Raw genomic sequence first — 13738 nt, forward strand, 5'->3', positions numbered from 1 at the left:
GGCAACTGGATTTTTATCCTGTCAATAAATATTTACTGGGCACTTGCCTTCATGTCTCTGAGGCCTTCAGATTTGTAATTCCTTGAAAGTTACATATTATCAGATTGCATCTTAGTCTAACATCTTCTAGAATCTTGTTAAACATAAACTGAGTTGGAGAATTATTCTGATAGTAATATTTATAATAAACAGCCTTTATCTAGATTTTAGATTTGTTTGTAAATTTACTATTTTTAGAAGCAACCCATACATCTTTCAACACCTTATGAAACTTCAACAATTCATTCAAAACACATTAAAAAATTTCTGCTATGGGCCTTTCTCTTCTACAACTTTGTCTTATCCCTCTCAGCTTCTGTTTTACACCTTCTATTCAAAAGTCTCTTCTCCACAGTGTACACACACATTCAATCTTTCCCATCTTTAAAATAGGTTTCCACCCAGGCTTTCCTGCTGGCTCAGATGGTAAAGAATCTTGCCTGCAATCCTGGAGACCTAGGCTCAATCCCTGGGTCCAGAAGAGCCCCTGGAGTAGGGAGTGGTAACCCACTCCAGTATTCTTGCCTGGAGAATTCTATTGATAGAGGAGCCTGCCAGGCTACAGGAGGTCGCAAAGAGTCGGACATGACTGAGTGACTAACACTTTCATTCTCTCCCATCTTCACAGTCAAATAGTGGTCTACTCTCACTGTATTCTCTTTCTTACATACATCCATTTGGCCTACTACCATCTGGTTTCTGACTTTACCAAAACTGCTCTTAATAAAGCCTACTGATTACCAAAATCAAGAGATGGCATTTTAGTAATTATTTTACTTAACCTGTTGCACCTAATCTGCTTCCCTGGTGGCTCAGACGGTAAAGCGTCTGCTTACAGTGTGAGAGACCCGGGTTCAATCCCTAGGTCGGGAAGATTTCCTGGAGAAGAAAATGGCAACCCACTCCAGTATTCTTGCCTGGAAAACTCCATGGACAGAGGAGCCTGGTGGGCTACAGTCCATGGGGTTGCAAAGAGTCGGACATGAATAAGTGACTTCACTTTCTTTCACATTGCACCGAATATTGCTGAGTACTCTTTTCTTGAAATATCTCTCTTTTCTTGAAATGTCTCTTAACAGTGAGGTTATTTCTCTCCTGTCTCCTAACTATTCCCTTTTCCTTTGCAATCAAATATTTGCTGAATCTCCAGCCCGTATTTCTTTTAAATTCTAGACCTATATATATCTACAGGGTACCACCACTTACATGCTCTAAAGAGACCACAAGCTTAATATATCTAAAACCTTACTGACCTTCTACCTAAAATCTGTGGCTTTTCCTTAGTGATCTGTCTTAGATAGATGTGCCACTACTACTCCAAGTCAGAAGCATGGCAGTCATCTCGGAGCCCTGCCTTTTCTTCATCCTACACATATATTCCTGGGAAGCCCTGGTAACTCAGCAGTAAAGAATTCGCCTGCCCACTGTTCACAACAGCTAGGGCATGGAAGCAACCTAGATGTCCACTGGCAGACTTATGGATAAGGAAGTTGTGGTACATACACACAATGGAATATTACTCAGTTATAAAAAAGAATGTATTTGAGTCAGTTCTAATGAGGTGGATGAAACTGGAGCCTATTATACAGACTGAAGTGAGACGGAAAGAGAAACACCAATACAGTATATTAACTCACATATATGGAATTTAGAAGATGGTAACAATGACCCTATATGCAAGAAAGACAGCAAAAGAGACACAGCTTTAACAAGAACACTTTTGGACTATGTGGGTGAAGGCAAGGGTAGCATGATTTGAGAGAACAGCACTGAAACACATGTATTACCATATATAAAACAGATGACCAGTGCAAGTTCGATGCATGTATCAGGGCACTCAAAGCCTGTGCTCTGGGACAACCCAGAAGGGTGGGTGGGGAGAAAGGTAGGCGGCAGGTTCAGGATGGGGGGGCACATGCACCCGTGGCTGATTCATGTCAAAGTATGGCAAAAACCACCACAATATTGTAAAGTAACTGGCCTCTAATTAAATTAATTAATTAAAAATAAATAAATAAAATTGAGGAAGAGTTAACAAAAAAAAGAATTCGCCTACAATCTAGGAGATGTGGGTTCAGTCCCTGGGTGGGAAAGATCACCTGGAAAAGAAAATGGCAACCCACTCCAATATTCTTGCCTGAAAAACCCGACGGACAGAGGAGTCTGGTGGGCTACAGTTCATGGGGTCAGAGATGGACAAGACTTAGCGACTAAACACACACAAACACACAAATATATTCTAATTTCTAAACCTCTTGCTTTCTAATTCCACTGCGATTAGTTTTAGGCCTTCATTATACTTCAAACAATAGATTTCCCTTTCTTCAATTATGGCCTTTCCTTTTCAATTCATCCCCTACACTGCTAACAAATAAAAATTTCTAAAAGGCAAATCTAATTATATTATCCACTTGCTTATTTACTCTTGAATGAACGAATCCACTACACACAATAGGAATTCTGGTCTTAGGTGGAAGCTGTAGAATAAACAACACACAATTCTGTACCCGCATGTATGCATTTTCTTAAGGGCCTAGATTATCCAAGGTTAACCCAAAGGGTTAAGAACCACTGGCTCATACAATAAACTCCAAACTATTCTGCAAGCCCTTTGAAACCTTTCAGAATCATCTCAAACTGCCATCTCCCTTCCAGTAAAGACTGCAGTCAACCTCAACTACTTAAGTTCTCAAATAGGGCTCTGCTGCTTCAACTTTTCACACCACTGAACATAAGCTCCTCTTTACCTAGAAAGCCATTCCCCACCCATTCCCCAAGTGAACAAGTTTTTTAATCTATGAAATCCTCTCTACACCTCCAAGCAACTTGATTTCTCCTTCCTTTCACCTACTACACTTAACCTATACCTTTATTATAGTATTGGTCATACAGCATATTTATATTTGTTTTCATGTCTTTTATTAGGTCGTGAGGGAAAAAAACACGTTTTATTCACCATTTGTTAGTGCTCAGCACAGCACTGATATAATACATACTCAAATATTTGTTGAATAAATAATTCTCTACCTCATCAACAATGAATATTCTTTTCATGAAAGAGTCTCTGTGTAATGAGTTGTTCAAACTGAAAGTAGTATTTTCCTAAGCTTAAAAAGGGTATCTTTCAAAAATGTCAGACCAATGATCACTAATAAACTTACCACTAATATTTTAAAATATTAAGAAAAAAAGTTGTTTCAAAAAAGACTGATGAATAATGTAAGCACAAATATAAACTAACTTCATTTAACTGAAATTTTAAATTAATTATAATTTTAATTATAATCCTCAAGAAGACTAAACTACTAGGTGTAAGATTTTTTTCCTTAAACTTGGTATTTGATTAGCCCAGTTCAATGTGTTTTTCCTCTTGTAATGTAAAATTTTTATATACTCAAATAGAATTCTCTTTATATTTAAATCTGGACAGATATTTATAGAACCCTAAATACGTACATTTAGGTGTTTTTAACGTAAAAGTTTGTGTGAAATTAGCACAGTTTTCAGAAAACACCAAGTAAAACTTTGGGGGAAACAGGAAACTTTGGGTGTAGGAAGGAAATCAGATAGAGCACTCATTAGAGAATCTGAGTTTCTGTGTTACCTCCGCAGGTTATTTAAAACAGGAAATCTAAGTTCTTACTCTTCACCACTTTATCACTAACATACGGGGTTGAAGAGTTACGGATGTAAATACTGCTGGCTACAAAAGCAACTTGCCTGCACGCTGAACAGATGCCAGCTGCCTATTAATACGGGCCTGAAAACCAGCACTGGAATATGTACTGGGCCACTAACTCTGAAGGCAGTGCCTGGTGTATTCACTAAGCCCTCCAAAGAGATCATTACCAAGGTCGAAGCAATAAATCTGCTTTGATGTTAATGATTCAGAGTGTCCCCAGGGAAGGACTGAAAGCTGACTGCAGGATGCTGCTGCGAAATACCTAAAACAAACTGGATTCCTAACTTGTGTTTCCAACTTGCGACTCATAACGTGTGTTTAGTTTCAGTGGATCAGACTAAAAACGCATTTTGCCCCCCACCTCTGCCCGCTTCCCTGTTCCAGTTTATTTTTATCCTTTATAACTTGGAGTCAATCTTAAAAGCATATTAAGACCCAAGAGCTCGTCAAATCACTTGGAGAAGGCACACCAACTTCTGAAGGAGCGCGGCCTCGAGTCCGCAGGGGACAGACATGCACTGGCTGGCCCCTTCTACTAGAGCCGCAGAGGCAGCGCCTGCCGGCCTGAGCGCGACTCCAGCCCGCCGGGTTTCGGTTAGACCGCAACAGGAAGTTTTCTCTTCCCTTGCGGAAAGCTGTGAAGCCAAAGAGAAATTTGAACCCCCACTCTCCCGGGGACACCCAGAGGAGAGCTTCGGTGTGTGTAGGGGTGGGGGTGGGGGTGGGGGGGCTCCGCCTGGGACGGACGCAGCCGAGGTACTCGTGATTCAACGCCGACCGCAGCGTCCCCGCCCCGCGCAGGCCTAGGCCTCGGCCTCACTTCCCCTCCCCGCGCGTCCAGTGCCGTCCGGGCCCATCCCCGGGGGCAAAGGCGGCTTCGCGGCCCATCCGGGGCGGGCTGCGCCCCAGTTCCCAGAGCTCCCAGTCTCCTGGCAGAGGGCGCCGGAAGGGGAGCAGGAACCGGAGCGGGCGCGGCAACGCGATTCCCAGCCTCGCCGGCGCAGGCTGCACTCACCCACTCGAGGACTTTGATGAAGCCGAGAGGCTCCTTGAGCGGGTTGAGGTTGAGCTGGAAGGAGGACATCCTCTGAGGGAAGGAGGGAAAGAGTGTTAGGACGGCGGGGCGGAGGAGGAGGGGGACCGACCAGACAGAGCTCCACGGCCGCGAGGAAGGGCAGGAGGGGCGGCTCCGGGAGGCGGGCCTGGGAGGCCGCGGGGCGGGGCGGCGGCGGTTGAGCCGCTTGCCGAGGCGCTGGGGCGGAGACGGAGAGGGGCGGGCGCGGGAGGCGAGGGCGGACACGGGCAGGGAAGGGGCGGTGCCTCCCCGAGCCGTACCTGACCCACCCGGCTGATCCGCTGGCGAACCAAGTAGATGTTGGACGCCATGCTGCGTGCGCCGCGCCCCCTTCGCTCAAGTCCAGCCTCCGCGCCCGGATTCCTGCCGCGCATGCGCGCGCTCAGTCCCACGCCAGCGTAGCTGGGGCCGCTGCCTCGCGCCGCGAAAGCCACCCAGCGGAAACCTACGGCTTTGGCCCAACAGCTTTATTACCCTGGCTTCCCGTCACGCTTCCCAATGTTTTAGCTAGGTTTATAACATTGACACAAATGAAGGCGCGATTCAAGGCGGTGTTAGAGACCTTTTATTAAAATGATGGAAAGTTACTGCAGAACAACGGACTTTGAGCGACCACGCTGTACAGGGTCTCTCTCAGAAGCGTGATCAAACATTCTTAAGGAAATTGTTTATTTTCAAACTTACCATTGGAGTCATGGTTGAACGATGTACAAAAAAGGTTATACCTAACAGAAAAAGGCTCGGTCCGACAGGCTTCTTCTATCCCATTTACCCACCTCACCTATCCTGTCAGTCAAGTTTTCTACGTGGGGCGCTCTTGGAGTCCCTACAGAAGGCTAATTGCTGCTCCCCATTCGAGAGTCGCCTAGGTGACACCTTCCTTCTGGCACCCAGTTATCGGAGCCCCGAAGAAATGATCCTTTTGGCTTCCCTAGTATCTTGGAAGTTCTTGGAGATGAAATGCTGGCCTTTTGGCGTGTATGGTAAGGGGACTAACATCATGTACCCCAAATACAGAAAAAAGGAATCTGGCACAATGGAATCTCAATTTACCAGCTTCCAAGTATTGACCTACGTATACTGATGTTCCAGGCACTTATCTATGAGTCAGCAGGTTCCTTGCCATTGAAGTTATTCAAGTGTTACTGACCTTTTTCTAAGAAGTTAACCCTTTCTCATTTGAGACCTATTTACCTCCTTGTTTGTTTCCCAGAGAATGCAGAGAACATATTTCAATTTCCCGGTCCACAGAGACATCTTATTCTTTTGATCCTGACTTCCATTCTTCAATCCCTGCACAGTGCCTTATATTCAGTGGATACCTAGTGAATGACTGCAGATTCCTCTTACCAAACAAGAAGGCTTCAGAGATGCTCCTTAGGGCAGAATCAGTAGAAGGTGACCATGCATTAGTACCCAGTACTCCTGAGACCACCGGAAGTAATACCTTAGGTCCTCCTGCTCCCCACCCCCTTTAAAAAATTTTTCTATCCAATTAATAAAAATAAAGGGGGGAAAATATTAAAAAAATAAAATAAAATAAAAAATTTTCTACTGGCACCCAGTTATGGGATTCCCATGGTAGTGATCTCCATACTGGCTTCCTTGCTACTCTTCTCATAGTATTCTCTTTAGTTTGTTTTTCTAAACTTTTACTCCCACTCTGTTGAGGTTTTGGGGTTTGCCCTGGAGTTGGGTTGTGGCTAGTAGTGCTATTTGGCTTGGGCTTCATATTCACAAAGATTCAAATTAGACTCTCATGTTATTTCCAAATCAGATATACACTGACAAGTCAGAACGATGCTCACTTTGCAGCTTTATTTGTTCATGTAAATAAAAAATATACTGTAATGTAGTAAGCCAGTTTGGGCATTTCTGTATCCACCCACCCCCCCATGCCTTTTTTGAAGGTTTCAGAAATTGGAATTGACGTGGCCCTTTCTCAGCCTCTGATAAGTTTAACTTTCTATTTCCTCTCTTCTGCCTCTTGTTTTTTTTCATTTTTTGCTTTCTCTTCTGCTTCTGGTTCATGCCCACTAATGGAAGGCATGGTTGTTTCTCTTAGGAAGCCATTGGTGCTAAGAGAATGTGCCTTGAGTATTAAGTTCTCTCTTGCTTGGCCACGTGCCACTAACTTTTAAAAGATAGAGGTCACAGAAGAATAGTATCTGGTCATTTATCAGAACTCATTTACATTCTCTGTGCAAAACCAAGGGGAAGTGAGCTACTGCTGTTGCCATCGGTGATATATAGTCCAGCACTGCTTCTGCCAGTCAGCTGAGTTCAGAGGAGCTCCTACTCCCCTAAGAAGGAGCTGGGAGTGGCTGGCAGAGCAAGTACAATCTAATTAGGCAACCAGATAGTTGTGAATTTTTTGAATGCTCAAAAAACAAGAGTGTTTAAACAGCATCTCACTGAAGGCACAGCTGTTCAAAATCTGAGAAGAATGTTCAGATAACTGTTTAACATTGACTATAACATTGGTCATATTCTGATTTGTTCTCGGAATCTGAGGAAAGACCCAGAAGTTCTGGGCACAACACACTCTCCTCTCTACCAGATTCATTATGGAAAATAATACTTGTAAAGCAAAACTTCCCTGTCTGAGGTAGTATTGTGGAGACTTACCTATGGTAGTATAATTATGGCTAAGTTACCTGCATAACTTGTTATCTTGTCACTCTCTTTGCTGTTTATAAAGCATGTGCCAGGTTATGACATTGGGATTTAAGGATTTACAAGAGGTCAGGAGGAAGCTGTGTTTAGGGAAATCTTATCATTGGCTAACTGTAACATTGCTTTGCTTTTCTCAATGGCAGTACAGAGTCCTGATCATTTTATTGGTAAGATGAGACTATAACTCATTCCCAACCAATATTTGTCCTTTTTTTTTTTTAAAGTTTTTATCTGATAGTGTTTAATACCCATGAGTTTAAAGTCTGAGTTTTGGGTTTAGACACAGCTCTTTTCACTGATGAATTCTACAGTCATTTTAGAAAAATACAGAAATCACTCTAAATTTGTCTAAATTATACAATAGACTGACTCAATGGACCTAGTAAATTAATCTAAAAATAATTAAACTGAAGTATTTTTAAATTTCAACTATAATTTTAGATTTACAGAAAGATTGCAAAATACAAAATACAATAACCCTAACCCTAAAATACTGAAAATCACGTGGGGCAAAAGTGAAAATCGTGTCTGACTCTTTGTGATCCTTTGGAATTCTTCAGGCCAGAATACTGGAGTTGTTCACTTCTCCAGGGAATCTTCCCAACCCAGGGATCAAACCCAGGTCTTCCTCATTGCAGGCCGATTCTTTACCAGCTGAGCCACAGGGAAGCCCAAGAATACTGGAGTGGGTAGCCTATCCCTTCTCTAGCGGATCTTCCCAACCCAGGAATTGAACCAGGGTCTCCTGCATTGCAGGTGGTTTCCTTACCAGCTGAGCTATCAGGGAAGCCTTAAAGGTCATGCTAATCATCTCTGTATGGGTCCAATTTTAATCTATTTGTGGCTGACGTAAGTATAGTTCTCATTCCCATTTTTAGTTTAGCTCACGTTTAAGAAATAAACAGGAAACATTTTACTCTGTGGAGGCTAATTTCATAATAATCATCACAAGTACTATAATTAGGTTCCTGAAGAAAAAAGGCTTATTGTATTATAACTTTTATAATAACACAACCTGGAGTTTATGCAGTGTTCTGCATTTTTCAGAGACTGTTTGTTGTCATTTCTTCCATGTGACCCTGGAGTTAAGGGAAGGTACAGCAATTAGGATACTCATTTTACTGAGAGGGAAGCTCAGAGGAAAGAAAGCCTATCAGGAAGGGCCTTGTGGAGGAAGTGATATAGCACTGAAGCCTGAGAGGTATGAAGCAAGTTCCAAAGGTGGATGAGAGGGTTTTCTTCAGAAGTGCAGCAGAAGGTGGGGCGTGGTGGCAGAGGAGAAAGGAGTTCTCTTGGAGCACCAACTACCTCAGATTTATGTCTGATGCTTTGAGTAGGAGGAGCAGTGTGAAGGAAGGGTTTTATATGCCTGGCTAGGAGTTTGGACTTTATTCTCTGGCAGTGAGTTGTTTTGAGGCACATGGTCAGATTTCCATTTAGAAAAATCACTATAGGAGTAGTATAGAAGATGAAAGATCCTTAGCGGGTAGGTTCAAGACAGCTGATCGTTTCTAAACCTGTCGGTCATGAGATTTCAGATTCCAGATGTGGTGACAGTAAGCAGGAGTAGATAGCAGGTTGGCACCAGCAGCACAATACTGCCAACAACAAAAGCATAACATCTAGATGCACATCACTTCATGGCAAATAGATGGGGAAACAGTGGAAACAGTGACTGACTTTATTTTTCTGGGCTCCAAAATCACTGCAGATGGTGATTGCGGCCATGAAATTAAAAGATGCTTACTCCTTGGAAGGAAAGTTATGACCAACCTAGACAACATATTAAAAGGCAGAGACATTACTTTGCCAACAAAGGTCTGTCTAGTCAAGGCTATGGTTTTTCCAGTGGTCGTGTATGGATGTGAGAGTTGGACTATAAAGAAAGCTGAGCACCGAAGAATTGATGCTTTCATCAGTTGAACTGTGGTGTTGGAGAAGACTCTTGAGAGTCCTTTGGACTGCAAGGAGATCCAACCAGTCCATCCTAAAGGAGATCAGTCCTGGGTGTTCATTGGAGGGACTGATGTTGAAACTGAAATTCCAATACTTTGGCCACCTGATGCGAAGAGCTGACTCATTGAAAAAGACCCTGATGCTGGGAAAGATTGAGGGCAGGAGGAGAAGCAGACAACAGAGGATGAGATGGTTGGATGGCATCACCGACTCAATAAACATGGGTTTGGTGGACTCTGGGAGTTGGTGATGGACAGGGAGGACTGAGGTGCTGCAGTTCATGGGGTCGCAAAGAGTCAGACACGACTGAGCAACTGAACTGACTAACTAGATGCACAAACCACTGGTTCCTGCCCTAGCTTTGTCAGATCTACAAATTTTCCTGGAGCATTACCATTTGATTTCCTTTGACTTACTTCTGTTTAATGGGAATATTTGTAAGGTACCAACTTTATGTATGTTGATTAACATTGAAGTAGTTCTGACAAATCAGGACTTGGGAATGAAGACAAACATGAAGATGTCATAAGCTGGTTCCAGAATCATATCCAGAGATGGAGGGGAAGAGGTAGACTAGGCTATGGAACATGGTGGATATGGAGATTTTAGAGTCCAATTCTGATTCATTTTTTATCATAATTGGTTATTTTTAAAACTTCCTTGTTTTATTGTCTCCCTGTAAAGCAGATTGCCACCTACGTTTTACATAGAGATCTCAAGTTTAGTATTGTATTAGGTTAGTGCAAAAGTAATTGCAGTTTTGTATTGTTGAACTTTGCCCTTTGATATTGGAATAATTCTTAAATGTGGTTATGTTATATATCATTTTAATGCACATTTCTTGCTTTTTTTTGCTAATGACATCACTTGCTGTTTATTTTATATTTATTTTAGACTATAGAAATGATGTTAGACAAAAAGCAAATTCAAGCGATTTTTTATTCAAGTTCAAAATGGGTCGTATAGCAGCAGAGACAATTCACAACATCAACAATGCTTTTGACCCAGGAACTGCCAAAAAACATACAGTGCAGTGGTGGTTCAAGGAGTTTTGCAAAGGAGACGAGAGCCTTGACATAGTGGCTGGCCATTGGAAGTTGACAATGACCAATTGAGAACATCATCAAAGCTGGTCCTCTTAAAACTCCACAGGAAGTTGCCAAAGAACTCAGTGTTGAATTCTACAGTCATTTGGCATTTGAAGCAAATTGCAAAAGTGAAAAAGCTCGATAAATGGGCACCTCATGAGCTGACCCCAAAATCAAAAAATTCATTGTTTTGAAGTGTTGTCTTCTCTTATTCTACGCAACAACAATGAATCATTTCTCAATCGGATTGTGACCTGCAATGAAAAGTGGATTGTATATGACAACTGATAACGACCAGTTCAGTGGACTGAGAAGATCCAAAACACTTCCCAAAGTTAATCTTGTACTAGAAAAAGGTCATGGTCACTGTTTGGTGGTCTGCTGCCTGTATGATCCACTACAGCTTTCTGAATCCTGGCAAAACCATTACATCTGAGAAGTATGCTCAGCAAATTGATGAGATGCACTAAAAACTGCAATTGGTCAATAGAATGGGTCCAGTTCTTCTCCATAACAATGCCCAACCACATGTTGCACAACCAGCGTTTCAAAAGTTGAATGAATTGGGCTACAGAGTTTTGCCTCATCTGCCATATTCACCTGACCACTTCTTTAAGCATCTGGACAACATTTTGCAGGGAAAACGCTTCCACAACCAGCAGGAGGCAGGAAGTGCTTTCCAAGAGTTCATCAAGTCCTGAAGAATGGATTTTTCTGCTACAGGAATAAATGAACTTATTTCTCATTGGCAAAAATGTGTTGATTGTAATGGCTCCTATTTTGATTAATAAAAATATGTTTGAGCCTAGTTATAACAATTTAAAATACACGGTCTGAAACTGCTTTTAATTTTGGACCAACCTAAGATTTTACTCTCTTGAAATCAGGTGGAAAATAAAAATAAAAATGCCCACTAGTTCTCTATGGATAGTTTGTTTATTCTGTTTGCAAGTGCAGAGAACTGCCTTCCTGCCAGGGAGAGAACAGGGTGTGATAGATATGGGACAGTAAACTGAGCAGATGAAGTGCTTTTACTTTAGCAAGCTGGACAGGTTTGCCTTAGGATCTGAACTTCCTGTACCTAACAGAAAACCCAAAGAAATGCATGAAAGCACGTCCCTCTGATTCTCGCCCTGTTGATTTTGTATCAGGACCACCATGATATTCTGAGTGACACTGTGGCATTTACTAAGAGAGAACAGATCACCCAAATGACCACTGTCAGTGTTGACCAAGACATGCCCAGGAAGTCTGTCCTCTTATCAACAACAAAAACCAATCTTCTTAAGTGATACAAAAGGGAAAATAAAGACCTGAGTAGGAGCTGACCTTGAAAAATCTGATGCTGATGGAATGATGGCAATGTAAGTTTATTTATAATTTCTCTAGGAGGCAAAAGAAAGTGTTTTATCCAGTAGCTTGTTTCCTAAAAAGTTAATTGTAAAGATAAGTTTTTGTAAATGGTATTTTACTTTAAATAACTTTAAGAGTTGGCCATTTAAAGGATTCTTTTGGAGAACCTACTTGTGATCATTCTTTATGCTTCATCAGTTTGTATATTTTATGCTCCCCAGTTTTTTTTTAAAGCAAGTATCACTTGTAATTTTCTCACAAGCTAGATAAATTGGTCTTTGCTTTCTGAAACAATTTCTTTGATTATTGTTATTTTCCTTGCAGTAAAAGCAAGATTTTTGTTTGTTTTTAGATAAACTCTTCTGGTTTCTTGTTTGTCTTCTTCTTTTTTTTTTTCATTTCCTGGAATGACCAAATGATGAGAAGCCTAGGAATTTATCGACTTTGATTTTGTTATCAAGGTATAATCCTAAGAGAACAAGGACAACACTAACCACCCAACCCTGGAGAATTACTGCATTAAGTGGTCTATTACAGCATAATACTTCAACAGAAAATTATCTGATTATTTTTCCTCCTGGCAGTGAGAAAAGTGGGAGTGTTAATTGGAATGTAGGCAATAAGGAATAATCTTGGAATCTGGGACACCATCGTAGGAGGATAATCTTAACTAAAGGAAAAAGTTCCTGGCTGCCAAGAAGACTCAAAAGGGATTCTGAATGCCTGGGAAGCATGGGGAGAAACTGCTCAGTGTTGAAGAAAAGGAAAATGGGAGAGCAGAAATAAAGCAAACTTGGATTCCTTCACAATTTAGTTTAGGGAAGACTGAATTTTCTTATCATATTTAATTTCGATGCTTGCCAATCATTTGAGAAGAAAGAGAGGTGTGAAGACAGACCTGTTCCTTCCAATATTTATTGATTACCTGTATGGACCAGGTACTTTGGTAAATTTTAGTCATATAAAGCGGAATAAGGTATTCTTGTCCTCAGAGAGTTTACATTCTAAAAGGAAAGATAAGCTGAAAGAAAAAATAGTAAACAAAAATATATTTTCAAGGGACTTCCCTAGTGGTCTGGTAATTAAGATTGAAATGTCAATCAGAAATACCTTACTTACCTGGGAAAATGTGAAGACCAAGATGGCATCGAAGTCCAATATAATTAGCCTACTTATTTTTCTCACATAGCAGACATTAATATGTTTGAAAACAGGTCCCACTAGTTGGTCTTCAGCCCTCACACAGACACAGAATTCAAGCATTCCAGTGAAGCATTGAATGAGTAAATCTGATAATAGCATATAGAGACAGATGCCCTGAAATATTTAGTCAGAGAAATCTATTGCTTTGGATTAAAACACTGCCTCTCTAAGCATTCTCTTTAAAAATGCAAATACCCAGAGGAGACATGAAACATTTCCTTGTCAACCAGCAATTCTTATTTTTGGCAGTTATCAGAACAAGGGGGCCTATAAAAAGTGAATTTCAGAGAACACTCTTGGTGTGATAGAAAGGACACAAATTTGTGTAGCTAATTTGGAAAACACTTTGGCATTATCTTCTACAGTTGAATTTTCATATACACATGACCCAACAATTAATTCACTCTGTGGGATGGACCCGAGGGAGACTCAAGCAGATATACAGCAGGAGACGTGTGAAAGAATGTTCATAGTTGCACTAATCACAATGCGAAAACATGTAAACAACTCAAATGCCCATCAATAGGACAGCAAATAGATGAACTATGATATATTTACACAACTGAATATTTCATGGCAATAAAAACACATGAACTACACTAGTTCTCAACAATGGGGATAAATGCTAGCAATGAAACAAAATGTTAAGTGAATAAAGCAAATGCT

At 41.3% G+C, this 13738-nt stretch overlaps 1 protein-coding gene across 1 annotated transcript in view; it reads right to left on the reverse strand.

Annotated features, from left to right (window-relative positions):
- The window catches only part of SYPL1 (synaptophysin like 1), a 31329-nt gene extending 26411 nt beyond the window's left edge, over positions 1-4918 (reverse strand). The window contains exon 1 of the mRNA XM_043872284.1: positions 4737-4918. Coding sequence (XP_043728219.1) covers positions 4737-4805 — 69 coding nt within the window. The 5' untranslated portion in view covers positions 4806-4918. The remainder of the gene's footprint in view (positions 1-4736) is intronic.
- Between the last annotated feature and the right edge of the window lie 8820 nt (positions 4919-13738).

This window comes from Cervus elaphus, chromosome 18 (genome assembly GCF_910594005.1).
Source record: "Cervus elaphus chromosome 18, mCerEla1.1, whole genome shotgun sequence".
NCBI lineage: Eukaryota > Metazoa > Chordata > Mammalia > Artiodactyla > Cervidae > Cervus > Cervus elaphus.